Raw genomic sequence first — 18105 nt, 5'->3', positions numbered from 1 at the left:
GTGAGAACATTTATATATCATGTGAAGTTGTTGAGGGTATTAGAGGAGTGAAGAGCTGCAGAGAGGTATGATACTGAGTAAACTGGGAAATAAAATGACAGCTAAAAGTAATTTTAAGAAACAACAGTGATATGCATGGAGAAAAAAATGGATTTTTCTCATGTCCAGCTGACCTCACTATGCAAGCATGAACTTGGACTTATGGTAAATGACTGAATGAAAAGATGAGCTCATTGCTCAACAATGGTCAAAAATAAGTTAAGAATCAGCATGCTTGCATGCTTGAATACTTGTTAACTCCTTCAAAGACCACCTCCTTTTCATATGCTTACACTTGTCTAAGATACTTGCCTAAGTGTATATTGATTTTGTTGTGAAGTGGTATATTTGACTTAATTTGCCTGGAAGAAATATCAGGTTTACTGAGGAGCAATTCTTCTGCTCTCTGTGAAAACTGGTGTCATTTAACCACTTTCCAGGGCTCTGAAGCCTGGGTGAATGTTAGGCAAGATGTTATGTATGAAAATCAGCAATGGAACACCTTTGTTCTTGAGTACCTGTAGATCTCTTTGAGGAATACTCTCTGGGCATGAGACATTCGTTTACACAGAGGAGGAGAGAAATGGTCAATTAGCTTGAGAAGATCATGTACTTTTGGCCTAGTCAAGTGTAACACTCTTAAGTTTTGTAGAAACCAAATAAGCTTCCAATATATTGCTTATTTCTAAAAGCCCCATGTTGTTTCTCAGGTTGTTGTGACCATTAGGAATTGGAAGGCAGATCTGTACTTCCAGTGACTTTCCTGTTAGCAAGTTCACTGTGGAAGAGGACATTTCATTCTCACAAGTCTCTTTAGTCTCTGGTGATATTTTCCAAAGAATACTGTCTTTTCCAACATGGTGCTGAGATGATTTGAGTATGTTTTTGTTTAGGGCATTGCAACAACATTCATTGCTTGGCAAAAGCTATCAATCAGATTGCTGCAGCTTTATTCACCATCCACAAGGGAAGCATTGAAGACCGTCTTAAAGAATTTTTGGCTGTATGTATAACTTTATTCCTACTTGTTGAAATGTGTTGTTGATTTGGGATGCAATGCAATTGATTCCACAGAAATCTTGCTTTGATGCACAAGAGAGAAGAGTATTTTCTATATGCTTCTATATACAAGTCTATACATAGATTAAATTTTGCAGTAGCTCTTTATAAACATTTGTGTGTGATGTTGGAAAATTGGAGGAGCAAATCAGTGCAAGTGTCATAATTTTTTTCAGTACAGTCTTTAGTATTTCAGCACACACCATTTCTCACATGGTGTGGCCCATGACTGAGAAAAAAAATGAGCAATGCATATAAAATCAAAATTCTGTCTAGCTGACTTCTTCCCATGATGTGGTGGATACTTTAGCTGGTTACCTTCTCTGAAATAGTAAGATAAACTTCAGAGTGGCTTCTGTGTTGTACCTTTTGACGTGCCTGCCCTTAAAAATGAACAGCCAGGTAGCAACATGTGTTACAGGGGTAGTTGGGAAAAGGAAATTTTTTATCCCTCAGAGCAGATTGAAGATGAAAGCTACTGAAATCTTTAGTGATGCTTAGGGAAAAAATCAAAAGTTTTTAGGTCATGGTGACGTGTTTTAAATACATTTTGGTGTGCTGCTTGAGTAGAAATAAAATTTTTAAAAATATTTATTTCTTAATAAAAGAACTGGCTTTTAATTAGCTGGTACTTGAAGGAAACTAAAGACTAAAAGAGCAGGATCACTTTAATTTTTAAAAATTACTGTTGATTTTGAGTGGGGTTTGATTTTCTGTTTGGCATTAAAATTTGTGGAGAAAAAGCCCCTCCCTCCTTATTTTAGGTAACTTACTGTAACTATAAGTTCACAGAAACAATTTTTCTTTCTTTTTTTCTTTTTTTTTCTTTTTTTTTTTCCCCCTAAAAGAATCTTTCACTTGTGGTAATTCATTGCATTTTGTAAAACAGAAAAAAAACCCCTATGGCCATTGACCTTGTCTAATGCAACTGCTGGATGTAAAACATGAAAGAGAAATGATTGTATCAAGTTGCATACATTTGACAAGTGAAGAAAACCAGTATAGTTTCATGTGATAAAAATGCTTTTGGTATGAGGTTTGCATTCTTTCAGTGTTTATGGACTGCTTTCAGACCACTGCTTTTACTGCACAGACTATGACTTGATGGTTCAGATATTTTGTTAATCTCTCTTTTTTAACACTTACTGTTAGTCTGAAAGAAAAACATTTCTCTTGAGAAGAAAATTACTGCTGGAGATGATCTGCTTTCCTCTCCAAGTCAATTAAATAGGAAAAAAACTTACAAGGTTATTTAATGCTGATGAGTATGTACTATGTATCTTTTGGATTGAATATTTGAAGTATACATACTGACATGAAGTATACATACTGACATGCAGCCTTGTTTTCAACAAGAATGTTGAGTTAGATTTTTAAAGTTAATATTTTAATTTAAAATCCTTACTAGAAATGAAACAACACACACTTTTGAGGTAATACTATAATGGGAGGTAATATAAAAGTGTATCTTTATTGGAGCTCCAGAGGCACTTATAGAAGAATGTCCACAAAAACCCAGCCACATGGGATGAATACAGTTTTTATAAGTTTAGCAAATTAACATAATTGACAAAAAGCATCAGTTAGGAGGACAAGTGGTGATGCAGTTCCTCCCCCAGGTCAAGCCCCTTCTCTGGAGCCCTCCCTTTGGTACTAGCTGTCCTTTGTTTACAAAAATGTATCTTGAAGAGTTGTTCTCAATCTTGGTAGCCAGGAAGAACCAGGATAGCGAAAGGGCCTTTTATCCCCCAGGGCTTGGAGCTCTGGAATATGTTTTGTCTTTCTGCTTGGGGAAAGGGCATGGAAAAGTACTGGGAAAACCAGCTAGAATACAATATTAGGCTAGAGAGCCCCAAATATTTGTGTAAAGAATACAGAGAATACATGAAAGAAGACAGAAATCAATAGACATCATTTCCCCCTTTTTTAGAGACTTAACAAGACTCAACCTTGTCCAGTCTCTACTCCATATTAAATCATACCACTGGTTTACACAACTGGCTATCCCACTGGCTGAGATACAGATGCTAACTATAACTACAGCTACTGTGAATATTTTTTATCCAGGCTCAGTTTGGTACCCAAGAAGTGAGCATATACTGAAGTCATATTGGTAAAATATTATTAATTGACAGTTAAGATGACATTTCTTCAAACCTTCTTCTGTTGCAAAATGGGTAAAATTTCAAACAAATATTTTAATCAGTGTAAAACTTACAAAAATGCAGTAAGTTGAAATGTATATTGGGAAGGACAGAGGTGAGATCTTGATCCCCTGGGAGTTCTGTCATTTATTTCAGGAGACTTCATAATTGTCAACCAACAATTACAACAAAAAATTCTCTGTGATAAATTAATTCACTTTTTATATTAAAATAGCACGTGTCATTTATTAAACACTACTAGGAATAAGCCAGTATGGCACATTGAGACTAAAGCCCAGTGATGGTTCCTGTGCTCAGGATTATTTGCTTTCCTGTGTCATTATTAGAACAATGCAGAGTCCATTGGCTTTGTGTAACAAAATAGCAGAAGCTCATCAATACTTTGTTTTATTTATTGCTTTGAAATACTCATTTTCTATAGCTTGCATCATCCAGTCTACTGAAGATTGGCCAGGAGACGGACAAAACTACTACAAGAAACCGAGAATCTGTTTACCTACTACTAGACATGGTGAGCATTTGTGTGTTTTATTTGTAGCTCACAAACCAGTAGAAATAATTTTTATGTTGTTCTTCCTGGCATTCTAATGTCAGTATTTTTTCTTCATTCCCCCAACATGCATATATTATTGCCATCATCCTTTATTGCTTAGAACATTGTATCACATTGTTCAGATAATTTTCATTGTTCACTTAGTACATGCTATATGTTTAAGAAACAGTGTTCAGAGTGTGTAGGAGAAAATCTTCTCTGCTCAGAGGATTTCCTCTCAGTATCTTTTGGAAGATGACTATACATATGTAGGAAAGCAAAATTCTTGCTTTGAGAAGCAGTGAGTAAACTTGGTGCAATTTATTTTCACTGTGAAATATGTGAGTGGTGGTGTGAAGGATCTGCATGAGACAGATTATCAGTAGCAGGCAGTAGAAGGTGTTCTGCAAAACCTGGTGTTTCTGGTCTTTTTCAGATTGTGCAGGAGTCTCCCTTCCTGACAATGGATCTCTTGGAGTCTTGTTTCCCTTATGTCTTGCTGAGAAATGCATACCATGCTGTCTACAAACAAAGTGTTACATCCTCTGCCTAAGTATCTACTTACTGGAGATAAGACATAGCACGCATCTGTGTGGCCTCAGTTTTATCTGTAAACTGTGGAGCTATTTTACTCTATGGCCTGATGAACAGTTTTGTGAATTATAGACTTTTTCCATAAAGTTGTATTCCTAAACAGTGGTTTCTTAATATGGTTGTACTACAATATAAGCTTGGTTGATTTTAGGTTGCACACTTATGGAAATTTTTTTTTCTCATTCCTTTTTTTTTTTTTTTTAACTTTAGAGCACCAGTTATGTTTTAAAAATACTACTTCTGCTATATGTTTTTTGATATTGATCATGCAAAACAAAAATTGCTTGTTTATTTCCCAGAGAAAAATGTATGTAGTGATTATTTTAGATAGAGTAGCTTTCATCTGTGTGTAAATTATTTCAAATAGGGAGAGTTATAAACTTGTACCTATTGTTCTTATTGAAAACAAATATTAGATGTGCATTTCTGTGAAGTAATTACAGCATTTCTAGTTTTATTTTGAAATGTTCACCAATCTATGTACAATGACACTATCTAACATTAAAAATGTCATAGGACTGCTTATCCTACAGACAGTGATCCTCTCCCAATACTCTTAAACAACTGCAAGTTGTGGTGTTTGTATAAAGCATAGTGGAAATTTTTTTTAAACTAACTTCTGTGGTGCCCTGTTGGCATTAACACTACCATTGTACTCTGCTGTATAATAAACATTCTTACACATTTATCATATATTGATAAAACGTTAGCCCTTAACCACTTTTTATATGTTTTAAATTTTTGAAATTCAAGTGTACCTTCCATAACATACAATAAACACTAGACTGTATTATCTGTAGGTGAATTATTTTTAATATAAATGTTATTCTAGTATTTTAAGCTTTAACTGTGCTATTGTGCATTGATTTACATCTCACAGTTCATTAAATATCAATCCTTAGAGCTTTTATGTGAAGACTTCTTTTAATCCTTCACCTTTTGCCTTTTGCGACAGTGAATCTTGTAAAAAGTTGGAAGAAGGAATTAAAAACAATGTTAAAAATGTCAGTTTAGTGCCATTATCCTTTAAATCTTATTTTTACATAATAAAGCAAGAAAAGCATTTATATAGTATGTAGCAATGCCAGTTGTACCCATAGATACAAGTGCATTGTTAAAGTATGAAACTTGAAATAATCCTAGAACAGGCGAATGTTGCTGAAACCGTAACACCAGACATGACTGAGACAGATGTATAATAGTCCCTTTTTTATCAGTCATGCAAATTGGCCTTGCAGGATAGCATGGGCTCATTTAGCCTGAAAGCTGACCAGATGGTTGTGCTCTGTAATCCCTGATGTATAAAAGCTGTGTGTTCCTCAACAGGCTCTTGACATTGTATAGAGCCCCTGTTCTTGGTGCAACTTCTGTGCATGCTGGTAACTTTTTCTGTTATGAAAGAGCTGTTGTGTGCTCAGTTACAATAGCTTCCTCTGTCCAGAGGAAAAAAGTACTGGAATAAAATTGTCCTAAGGAAGTAAGACAGTACATCTATATTTTTCCTAATTATGCATTTTCTGTTATAACTATGGAAGTGTTTTTAAATGGATGAGTTAGTACCATTATGAAGAAGTTTGTTCATAAAGTAATTAGGTTGAATGCAAGACTTGAGAGTTCTGCTCTGTAATACTTATTGTCTAATACATTCAAATGTTCTGATTTAAATTAAGATTTTTGATTATGATGTAGCCTTTTGTGGGAAAACAATGCCTATTTTCAAGATGGATTCTTGAAAAACTCGAGTTTAAGAAAGAACTTATTTTGTGCCTTTAATATTTTTAAATACAAAACACTTGTATGTGCCCATTTGCCTCAGATCCCAGATTTCCACTGTCTGTGGTGTTAATGAACCAAATCTAGAAAACAGGTAATCACTGACAAATAGGTAATGAGTGTGATGTCTCTGCAAGAAGCTGCTTCTGACACAGTTGGATTAGACTGAGGCACGAACCTTTTAGACATGGTAGTTTCTGTGGGAGTCCTTGCATGTGGTGTCTGGCACACAAATCCCTGAGGTGATGCCTTTTTAACTACACTACTGCTTTTTTAATTCTTCCTGCAGGAACTTGGGTGAGCTCAGAACAAGCCACACAAGGTAAGAGTTGGGGAAGAATCATGCGGACTCATCCATGTGTTGGCTGGATTTGGGCAGGGCTGGAAGGGTTTCCTTGTTTTGTTCCTGCTGTATTTCTGTTCCTGGTTTCAGCTGACCTACCACAGAGCTATTTAGGGTTTAGCCTGCTCATGGAAGACAGAGCACATCAGGCCTGGTCCTCAAGGCAGCCTAGGTCCATGAACTGCACAAACTGGCAAGAGCCTGGTGAACCAAGTTTTTTGGGAAGGAAGATAGAGAAGGAATTTTTCCTCTGTCCACAGCTTCGTAAGTTCAACACTTGCCACTGTATATCTCAGGTGGCCTTCTGTGCCATTACAAACAAAATGTGTTTGTAATTCCTGGAGCATGAAGCACAGATGGCTGGGCTGAGTTGGCCCCATATGAAGCCAGTTTGGATCAAATGTCTAATTCGTGGGGGAGGGTTTTGCCTCATGTGAGAAACAGTGCAGAAGAATGTCCCATTGCTGCCCACAGAACTATTTTTATAGTTTAAAAAGATCTGTCTGCCAGGAGAAAAGATTACTATTGAAAGCAAGGGCTACTCCTAAACCCTTTTTATTTTATTTTCCGTGTAGGAAAAGGAATTGGTAACACTTAGACTGTATCACTTTTTATACACTGGAGAAAGGCATTCTCCCCCAAAAATGTTGATGATTTGAAGAAAGATATGAGCCTTCCTCAGCAGGTCAGCATGGGCTTGTATGACTTCAGAACTTATTCATTCCAGATTCAAGAATTTCGGACCACAAGTAAATATGCTTGGCCTCTAAACTGTATTTTTTCCAAAATACTTCCCTGGTTCTGAGATTCAACACTGTGATTCATACTAAAAAGTGAACCCCTCAATTGCTTACTAGTAACTTATAAATTCATGAAGTTCAGGTATGTCTGAATTAATGCTGTAATATTTTTTTTCTGTGAATTTTCCCTGGAGCTGAATGAAGCTCAAAGCTAGGCATTTAGGTGTAGCAAGTCATCCTGTTCAATCAGTGAAAGAGATTTTTTTAGAGATAGGCTTCAAATTGGCCTCACATCCAAATTCAAGCATCCTTTAACACCAAAGTGCATTTTGGATACAATAGAAGTAATTTATTGCAGTTGTATTCACTACTAAATGGGGTTGCTGAACTAAGGACTGGAAGAATACAGGGAACTGCTTCCATTTCAGTCCTTGTGGCTAGCTCTGAAACACAGACACAGCATGTCCAGAGCAAGGTAATTGGCAGCTATGTACATTCATGAATTAGTTTCATGGACAGAAACACTTTTCAATGTTGTCAAATAACCAGTTTTCAAAAATACTGAAGTTCTGCCTGTATTCTTCTGTAAGTACAATTTTTTAAATCACTTTAATGATAAAGCTAAATCTTCCCCTGCAATGACAAAACTTTTTTACTTGAATTGACCGCTCCTTGTATGGTTTTTGCTATTTGTCATGTTACAAAGTCTCTAAGTATTTGTACTAACTCATAACAAAATCAAAATGTCCCTCTGACTTGTGTCCAAAACCATATTTGTTTGCTATTAGTCATGCTTTTTCTAGCACTCCTGGGTCGAAACGACCTGTTCACTGAATATGGTGTCAGTGTGTCTCACACAATTCAGGAAGAGAAATTGTGAGCATTAAATTCAGAATGAAAAGCCTCTATTGAGCTTTGCATGAAGTAAGGGTATTTTGAATAATTTCTCATGTAGACTTTGTTGTTGCCTTGCTCATGATCATAGCAATCTTACAAAGTGCCTTCTCACAAAAAGTGAAGGTAAGCAATAAGAATTATACTGACACCTGTGTGAAGAGAGGTGTGAGCTGCCAAGCTCTTACAGCTGTTTTAAAACCCAGTGCTCATTAATCCAGGTCATTTCTCAGTGCCCACATACTTTCCTATCTTGTCAGTACTCACATCATGTGTCTACCAGGGTGTGGAAAAGACCATATCCCAGGTTACCTGCAAACTCTTCTTGCCCTCTTCCAGCCTTGTCATCAGCCTTTGTGTCTGGCTGATTTTGAGGGAATCTCGATGGGCAGCCAGTGCAGGGGACACGAGACTCATGTTTGGTAAAAGCAGTATTACTTCTTAATACAAATTCAACTAATCTTTTTAACAGTAGCAAGAACAATGTCAGCAACCATGAAATCATCCCTTGCATAGTCACACAAGAGGGTAATATCACAACAAATGCATTGTAAACTAAGACTGTGTCAATTATGGTCATACAGATGGGGACTGAGAAAAAAAGGGGAGTATGAGGGCAAAATGCTTATCACAGAGCCATCAGAAAAGTTGGGAAAGACCTTGCTCAGTGACTCTGATTCCATTTTGTGACCCTGAAGTCACTGGATGTTTTGTGGATCAAATCTATATTGTATTTCACAGAGTTCAGAATTGCATTTAAAAATTTCAGCTGATGTATCCTCTTCATACTGCACATGAAGCGAACTGATCCAGCCTTAGGACTATTTGTAAATAAAGGATCCTTGCAAGTGTAAAACTTTGAGGCGTCTTGAGCTTGTGTTTGCCAAGACTGAGTCAGCAGAACTGGATAGGACCATCTCTCTCATGCCTGTTTGTCATGAAACACTAAATGTAAAACACCACTAAAGGTGGTGTGTGCTGCTTGGACTTAGTTCCATATATGCCTAAACTGGAAGGTGTCAGGATTGATGTTGAGTGTTGCAGTAGGATCAGGTAAGTGAAAGAATTCATCTCAGCAATTTCTTATTTTGGATAAATCATATCTAAAGGCTGAGAAGATGGGCTGAGCCTCTGGTATTTGCTTTAGAGGTAACTTTATCAGGAGAACAATTGCACCACTGTTTCCATAAAAATTTTTGTGTGAGTGCTAAGAAAATATGTGAACTTTTATCTAGTAAAAACTCAAAAACTAGCAACAAGGAAGTTACAGTGCATTTGAATTTTATCATATCATAGTAATTGTTTGCTGGCTAATCCATGGTGCCCCAGGCACTGGTTGGTGGTGGTCACAGTCCTTTGCTAAGAGGTGTTGGGGTCAGACATTTGTTCAAACATCAGGTTCATTTGTTTCAAATCTCTCTCCAGACAGTAAAGTGAACACCTTTTGTGGATTTTGTTGGCAGAGATGACACTTAGCACAGTTGCTTCTCAAGGAGAGTCCTGGAGCATTTAAAACCAACATCACATCAGAGCTTCCCAAAATCCCAGTTACTAGCAGAAGAAGCAAGCAGCAAAAGAGTAATTGCATATCTATACTGTAATTTTGCAGGTAGGAGATGGAGATGAAGAACTGCAAGTTAAGGACACAGCCCCTGGCATAACACTGAGGTGCCTGGATCCCAGCTTCTAGGTGTACATGCTGTTAAGGTCCCTGTAACCCTGGTGTGCAGAGGAGAGGGAAATTAAAGGCAGTGATTACCTCTGAGGGTCATTTTAAAACTATCCTGCTTGAACCAAGTGGAATGGGGCTGTGAGGATAGTTTGCAAAAGCATTGGAGCTGAGATGCAAAGCAGATAAAACCTCTGCTGCCTTCTTCCTAAGGAAAGCTCCCAACAGAAGAAATTCCCATGGTACTGGAAAAAGGCTTTTTCTAAAAAAAGATGTATTCTGATGATTCCAGCATGGTGACTGGCAGCCCTGCAAACAGAGGCTGGGCTCATTGGGTGTTTCATTAGTCCTTACTGAGCAGGATACAATATATCAAATACAAATACACAAGTTTTTCTAAGCCACAAAGCGTTGATCAAGCTTATTCCCACCAAGTTAAACTGGCAAATATTTGTGTGTATGTGAGCTATGCTGCTACAAAAAGATTTGTGTTTCAAATTTTAGTAAGCAAGTCTGTGGCTTCAGGTGGGGGAGAAAAAGCAGCATTGTTTTAAGAACAAAGATTCCATAAAGGTGGGGGCAAAGAAACCCAACAGCACACCCTACCCTGAGAAAAGCTGGTTGGAAGGGTAATTTTATGGATCTTGTGAAAGCAGTACTAGGGGAGGGACAGGAGAATGGCAACACTTAAAACCTATAAATATTTTCTAGAAAAACTTTTTTCCTAGAAAAGCTTTTCCCCTTGGTATTAGTTGAGCTGTGGAGGTTTGTTGAGTAGAGAACTAAAGCAACTTTAAAACATTTAGTTCTCAACACTGTCATCCTATTATTTAACCTTTTTTAAAAAAAAATCTTAGTTAAAAAAAATCTTAATGTCATCAGGGTATAACTGGAAAAAATAAGCATAGTAATCATTTGGTAGCTCTGATTTTTTTTCTACCACAATTAAAGTGTGTGTGGGATAAAGAACTGAACGTCCTAGAGTTCCCAAAATATCCCCCAAATCACTGTTTTGAGGGGGGTAGGGCTTCAGCATAGCCTGGTGCATTTTTCAAAGGGACTGTAAATCATTAGGCAGGCTGTGGACTGCTGCAGGAGTCTAAAAGATGTGGTGGGCAAGGAAAGGCTTCTGCAGAAAAACAAGATTTTCTAAGAGATTGGACACTTATTTTAGACTAGGCTGTGGATTATGTTAATGTTTGATGGCTTCACACTGAAACATTGTGTGGATTTATGCTCACAGACCACCCACTCTTCCTTAATTTTGGGGTATCTTTCTATTTTCTACTTTTATTGCTATCTCTCACAGAAGTAAAAATAAACTGGCAAAACATGGGACACCGTGACAAAGTCACAGCAGCAGCTGCAGCCTCAGCAACTCTCCCCAACTTTAAGGCTTTTCAGTAAATCAGAGATGGGATGAGAAATTGAGTTGTGGAGTTAAAATTAAGCACCCAGGAGCTACTCATGTGAAAAGCACTATCAGCTCTGCAAGGGTCTGAGCGAGCACTGGGCAAGTGAGGCATACAGAAATCTGGAACCTTAATCTGGGAAAATTAAGAACTTCTGTGTGTGGGTTAGCTTTTTAACATGAAATTGTTTTTACAGGGCTAGATTTCATAGTTTTCAGCTTGCTGGAGCATCTGCTCTTTGTATGGCTCAGCAAGTGTGTTAGAAGCTATCAGGAAAGGTGATTCTTCTCCCAGATTTGCTGAGGTTTCCATAGTGAACCCTTAGAGATCCCAGTGGCTAAAAACATGAGTAAAAATACACAGAAACTGGGCTGGCTTCTATTTAGGGGTGTTATTTGATCCTTGGTGCATCAAACCCAATCAGCTCCCACTGAAATGAGAGATGAGTCTGATTTCAGCACCTGGTGATGTTAGGCTGGTACTGCAAAACTCAACTGTTTGTACAGGGCTTATTTTTAGCCATGGGTGTGATCTGGGGCTTAATACTGCTGGGCACTGCTAATAAATCTGGGTAAGCAGCAGCTCAGGCCATGCAACCAGAGAGGCTGTAAATCTGAAATAGTAAATTTATGGTATAACAAAATTAAATTTGGAGTGGTTATTGCCTTTAAGCTAGGCCTCTCAGGTTATTTCTGCAGGGGCCAGAGTAGAAATGCTGTGTAATGTGTAGAGTACTATAGACCTCTGTGGGTTTGGGGTTTTTTGTCTTAAACACTCCATCTGGAAGCAATTATAACTTGGAGAGGATTCAGGGGATGTGGTTGTGTCTCTGTCATGGCCCACAGTGGGAGAGAGAGATGTATTTTTTATTATCTGCGTGGTCATTGTAATAGAGTACAGCAATTTGTCACATTAGAGTAACAAATTGAATGCATATTGAAATTGAATGATACCATGGATGCTATCTCACAGTCATGAACACTTGAGCAGGAGTTTAAACCAAAAAAAAAAAAAAGAAAAAAACCTGTATGGTGGCAAGCAAAGCAGCCAAGCATCCTCCTTTGTGTCCCCTCCTCTGCAGCAGCAGGACAACCAGTGGAGCAACAACTGCCTGCAGGACACTAATTATGTGTCAATCAGTACTTCAGTGACTGTAGATGGTTGTTCATCTTTGTCCTGAGGAATTGGTGTATTCACACAGACAGGAACAGTGGGATTAAGTGAAAATGGAGCTACTTTGCTCTGAAACACATGCAGATGCTTTCCCAGTTTGAAGTCCAGGAGCTCAGGTGCTGTGCTAACTAACCCAACTAACCAACTTATTGTGCTTTTATCGCCTCTGAATTTAAGGTGTGCTCTCCCAAAGGAAAAAAATGGCAGTTGTATCCCTTGCTTTAAGTCATGCACTCTTGGTGCTAAACCAAGGAGTCAGGAAAGCTGTTGACATTGTAATTCAGCTACACAAGGAGCAGGAGCATTTCTGTTCCACCAGAATTTCTTGGCTTGCATCTGCACAATATTTTACAATGAAAATGAGCTGGGAAGATTTTGGGGAAGGTTGCTAAGACACATCAGGAGGATCAGCTTTCTGTCTTCTGCTGTAAGTCCCTTCAGCATGGCTTAGGGCTTTGAGAAGCACATACAACTTCCAATAAATGTGGCAGTGATTTCCCATAGAAACACTAATCCAAGCTCCAATGTCCAGGTGAAAAATCAGCATTGCAGGTAGCAAATTTCAGTACTGTAAAGCTCTAAACCCTGACATGGCCACAAAAAAATCTGGGAAAAATCCTAACCATCAAACAAAATCACTCTGCAAAATGAGACTGCTGTGGGAGAGATATGTGTCTCTGTGGAGAGACTTAAAGCCTGTCATACAGAATTGGCATAATGTTGTCTTTGAAATGCATGTCAGTTGGGCTTCTTGGTGTCTAAAGATAAAGCAGCATATTTTCCTAGTCATACTACGAATTTTACCAATAATGTGGATGCAAAACACTGGGAAAATAGTTTTGTTTTTGTTGGTTTTTTCCCTGGGAATTCAGGAACAGTGGCAATTTGAGCAAATATTACTATGAAAAAAAAAGCCATGCAGATCCCAAGAGCAAGGGATAGTTAATAATGATCTGCCTAATAAAAACAGCCCCAAATATTACTGTCTGAAATACTGCATCAAAAGAACCTTTTCTTCTTTCCTACTTCCACACCATCCATGGAGAAGCCTGAAAGATTATTAGAATAAGTTAATAGTCCCCCGTGTTTTATCTGCCTGAGGGAGTTGTAACAAGACCCTGGCTGAAACAGGAAATATACAATAAATCCCATTTTTATGACTCTGTAAGTCAATGATTTTATAGTTTTAGTAACAGGCATGTAAGAAGTATTTTAGGGTTTAGTTTTCAGTTAGTTGTGTGGTTGTCCTTGGTTTGTGGTTTTGTGTTTGTTTTTCTAAGGCAGTGTATATAAGTAAATTAAATCACATGTAATCCTGAGATTGCCAAAGAAAGATTCAGGACAACAAAAACCTGTTCTAAAGAAGTATTTTTCTCAGCTAGTTTTATCCTTTGGAACATCCTGAATAGATACAGTCACTTCTGCACCTTTTATTCCGTTGGAATGGGCAGGACCAGACCATAAAGAGCAGTTTTGGTTTATAAACAGCAGCCCACTGGGTCCTTGCCTGAAGCAGTGATGATGGGGAGCCCCCCAAGCACAGAGTGAGCTTGTGTCCTCTCTGAACACTGCTAAAGGTCACTGATGGGAAGGCTCTGGCAGAACATGCAAAATGAAAGTGAAGAGATGATTTCTTACAATGTCACCTAGAGCTTACAGCCTAATGCAGGCTGTTCCCTCCACTGCTAACGAAGTTTGCAGTATCCAAAATACAAATGTGCCTGCACACAGGCCACTGCATCTTCAGGGCAGATGTTAGACCGGGAAAAATAACACCCTTGTTCTGCATTTTTTCCTGATCTCTGATTTTCCCTTTCTGAAATTCATACAACCATACAGTGGCTCGGGTTGGAAGGGACCTTAAATATAATTTCATTCCACCCCACACCCCTGCCATGGGCAGGGACAGCTCCTACTATCCCAGATTGCTCCAAGCCCTTTCCAACATGGCCCTGGACACTTCCAGGGATGGAGCAGCCACAGCTTCCCTGGGCAGCCTGTGCCAGGACCACCCCACCCTCACAGCCAAGAATCTCTTCCAATATCAGGCTAACCTTGTTCTCTTTCAGCTTGAAGCCATTCCCTTTTGTCATGTCACTTCTAGTTTGTTTGGGACACATACTCATTTCTCAACCACTTTTAGACTATGGAATTAAACGCATCCACAGCATGTACTTAGTACCTCTTAGAAATGTAAACACAGATTTGTTGATCTAATGAGCTCTGCCCCAAGCCAGAGAAGGTGGGAGCTGGTCCTTCATCCTCCCTGTGCCTCCTCTGGCCTATAGGCACCCTTTGCTTATAGAGGTAAGATGCTGGGGTGTGTATATGGGGATGTTTCTTATCTCTAAAAGGAGATTATAACACTTTGGGGTATAACACTGATGCTAGCAAATACACTTGGGACTGGGATAAAACTGATACTAACAAATACACCTGGGACTGCCTTGACTGCAACATGTTAATCTTGACCAAACCTTTATGTGTTTCTTACTATTGCAAAGAAAACTTCAGATTTCAGTTTTTATTTTTAATGAGGTCATATTTCTACATTTCTATTCAGTAATGTAGTTGTTCCAGCTTAAATTTGAAATAGATGTATTTTTGTGTTTCAAGCCATGAAGTTTTCCTAACAGACAGTTCTAACAGTGGAGCTGAACATCAAAGCATCTCAGAAACCCAGCTCCTGCTTCTTAAGCCTGTTGCTGTTTATCTGCCTCAAGACAAAAACAAGGGGGAGAGAGAAATGATACTATGTAAAGAAAAAAAAACAAACAAAGAAATAAATTAATTCCAGGCGCCTGGAAGCAGTTCCTTTCTTAGCTTCCTTTTGGGGAAAGGTGCAACAAAGCCCACAATCCCTTTTCCAATCCTCTCTGCAGCCCTCCTCCTCCTGCTCTGTTTCTGTATCCCCAAATAAAATTGGTTGGCCATCCCCAGAGCTGTGAGCATTATCCTGCCACCTCCTGCTGAAATCCATCCTCATGGCACTCCAAGGCAACCAAACTCCAAGGCAAACCAGTGTTTCTAAATGGGGTTATGGATGAATAAGTTGGAGTCCAGGCACTATTCACTGTTGTAGGCTAGGGTGATTCTTGCGGGGAATAATAATAATAATAATAATAATAATAATAATAATAATAATAATAATAATAATAATAATAGTACCAACACCTTTTTCTGTAATTTTTGTATGAGCTACTCTAGAGGCAAATGCCTGCCTTAGGCCTCAACCCCACTGAGTTCTTGTTTATTCCAGGAAATGACTTTGTGTGATACTATGGGCTGTATTATTATTCTGTAAGTTTATAGGTTACTACCAACCCCTCAAAGCCTACCACGAAACTCAAAGACATGCAGTGCTGATCTCAGACTGCTGCCTGGGCATACTTTTATTAAGAAATTCTTGCTGGTCATGCATGACATCAAGCTGATAGAATGGTGATATCATAATTTGACTAAGCCCTTTTGGAGTTGTTCAAGGTAAGGAATTTGACTGTTGTCACAACCCAGCCCCAGAATTTTAGCACTGCCCCTTCTATGTTGATGGAAGCTGTAGGAAGAGTTTGTTTTTTCTTCATAAATCTGACAAAAATGGTGGGAGAGAAGGAGGTGAAATTCCTGACAGCGCTGTGGTCGCACCCCGAGCAAAAGCTACTTTATATTTTGAGACTGGTGGAAAATGCCAGATACCACAGCACGTGCTTTCTCAGCTAACACACAAAATCACCATTTTCAGTAGGTACACCTATTATAGCTCCAATTAGCAGTGAAGACAGAGAGTAGGTTGGTGTTTTGCTCTTTTCTTCTAGCCATTTTATTTTCCTGCTAGTGTAACTCTACCTGCAGAGCAGAGCACTGTAGCATTTTGATAGCACAAAACCAGAGCCCTCCTCTTCACTCTCTCTTTTTCTGCTTTACCAGACTCCTCATCTGTTTAAAAAGGTGTCAAGACTGACCATACCTCCTGTATAACAGAAAATAACTTGGCAGACACGGGGTGGGGTGTAAATGTTTGGTTAAAATAGCAGTGTTTCAGGTCAGTAATCAGATTTCCTAGTTCCAGCCAGAGGTGAATTTTTACCACCTCGTATAAGTTGATTTATAGTGGAAGCATTAAGAGGTAATGGATGCAGACAGCCCCCAGTCCTGCTGGCAGCTGATGCTCTCCCAGGAGCCTGCCAGCAGAGCAGGGCAGTGAGCAGTGCTCTGCTGCTGATGGCACGGCGTGTATCTTCACACCAGCACGGGAAATGTGAAGCCACATTGCGTAGGGACGTGTTTTAGTGTGTTTGTGATCTCGTGGGGATGCCAGCATTTGCTGTTCTGAACGAATTTTCAGTAATTTTACTGTTTAAATAAAGAAGTACAAGGTCCTCTCGTGTAGATCATGTAGACTGGGGGCTAAAAAATTAAATTTATGGACTTGATAGCCTTACTGCAGGCATGGGAATGTTCACTATTATCAATGCTCTTTCCTCCAAAGCACAGGAATTATTTTTAAAACTGTTTTGTATAATTTTCAATTTTCAATCTGAAAAAAAAAATCCAAGAAAAAATACAGAGATGGGATAATTTCATATTGAAGTAGAAAAGTATGTTCATTTATGTCAATGGGTAATTTGCATTGCTCTGCCCCATTTTTCTGGACTCAGTCTCAAGGATGCACTGCTCACACTCACTGCTGTCAGAAAAAGTCCCCAATATATTCCTTTCCCAACCAGCTGGGTAAGGCTTTTCATACACCACATGCTTTTTAAACATGTATTCTTTTACACTGCTAGGGAAAACTCAAGCCTGAGGCTTTGCTGTGACTAAATTTGAAGAGGTAAGAAGATGAGTAAAAACACTTCTCTCTCTAATTCCCCCTGCAGATGAGCAAGCTTCCCTTTGCTTGCCTTCATGGATATTTTGCAATCCAGACTCACAGGGTCATGGGCAGCCTGACTGATGGCTCCTAAGTCTGCCACATGAACACGTGTATGAATATTTCTGCCTCTCTTTGAGGCCCAAATTTCCCTCCAAGTGTGCAGGGAACAAGGTTTTACTCCTTGAAATTAGCATCTGTGGAGGTGGGTAAATAAAAGGTACCTCTATGCCACTGGCTGTATTACAACTTGTTTGCTTGGCATGTGCCTTTGCTGGAACCAGGACATTACCAGCTGAGTTAAAGGGATCGAGGTCTCATCTTCAGTCATAAAATTAAAATTAAAATCTGCAGAAGAGCCTTTCTAGGCTTCTGACCCTGTGTTTGTGAGTCTGTATTTATGGTTCACATTTTTTTTGTCTGGCTTCTGAGCATTGGCTTGTGGCAGACAGGTTTCTACTCACAGTTTTGATTTAGGGGCAGAAACTGGAATAACAAATGCCTGATCAAGCAATTGCTCGTTATGTTTATAACTGGACATAATTTATTCAGCTAATAAATGTCAGCTTGTTTTCTCTGTGCAACCTGGTCTAGTGGAAAGTGTCCCTGTCCATGGCACGGGGTTGGAACTAGATGATCTTTAAGGTCCTTTCCAACTCAGAATGTTCTTTGACTATCTGAAGCCACTTTTTTCCAGATCAAGTCGAGCCTCCCTTTATCGCACCACCGTTTTGCAAGGTATCTTAAACATTACCTGGCCTCTTCAATTTATTTTTTTTTAACCTTCTGAAAAGAAAGCATCCCCAGCTGCTCAGCCGAATCTCCCTCGTTTTTAACCTTCTCAT

The 18105-nt window shown here is 38.9% G+C and overlaps 1 protein-coding gene across 6 annotated transcripts in view; it reads left to right on the top strand.

Annotated features, from left to right (window-relative positions):
- The window catches only part of NCKAP1 (NCK associated protein 1), a 57855-nt gene extending 52458 nt beyond the window's left edge, over window positions 1-5397 (top strand). For all 6 annotated transcript variants that reach the window (XM_086896082.1, XM_086896083.1, XM_086896085.1 and 3 more), the window contains 3 exons: window positions 933-1042; window positions 3685-3774; window positions 4232-5397. In XM_086896082.1, coding sequence (XP_086752208.1) covers window positions 933-1042; window positions 3685-3774; window positions 4232-4348 — 317 coding nt within the window. In that variant the 3' untranslated portion in view covers window positions 4349-5397. The remainder of the gene's footprint in view (window positions 1-932; window positions 1043-3684; window positions 3775-4231) is intronic.
- The last annotated feature ends 12708 nt before the right edge of the window (window positions 5398-18105 follow it).

This window comes from Cyanistes caeruleus, chromosome 7 (assembly GCF_971803275.1).
Source record: "Cyanistes caeruleus chromosome 7, bCyaCae1.hap1.1, whole genome shotgun sequence".
NCBI classification, from domain to species: domain Eukaryota; kingdom Metazoa; phylum Chordata; class Aves; order Passeriformes; family Paridae; genus Cyanistes; species Cyanistes caeruleus.
This window is presented reverse-complemented; position numbering and strand designations above follow the sequence as displayed.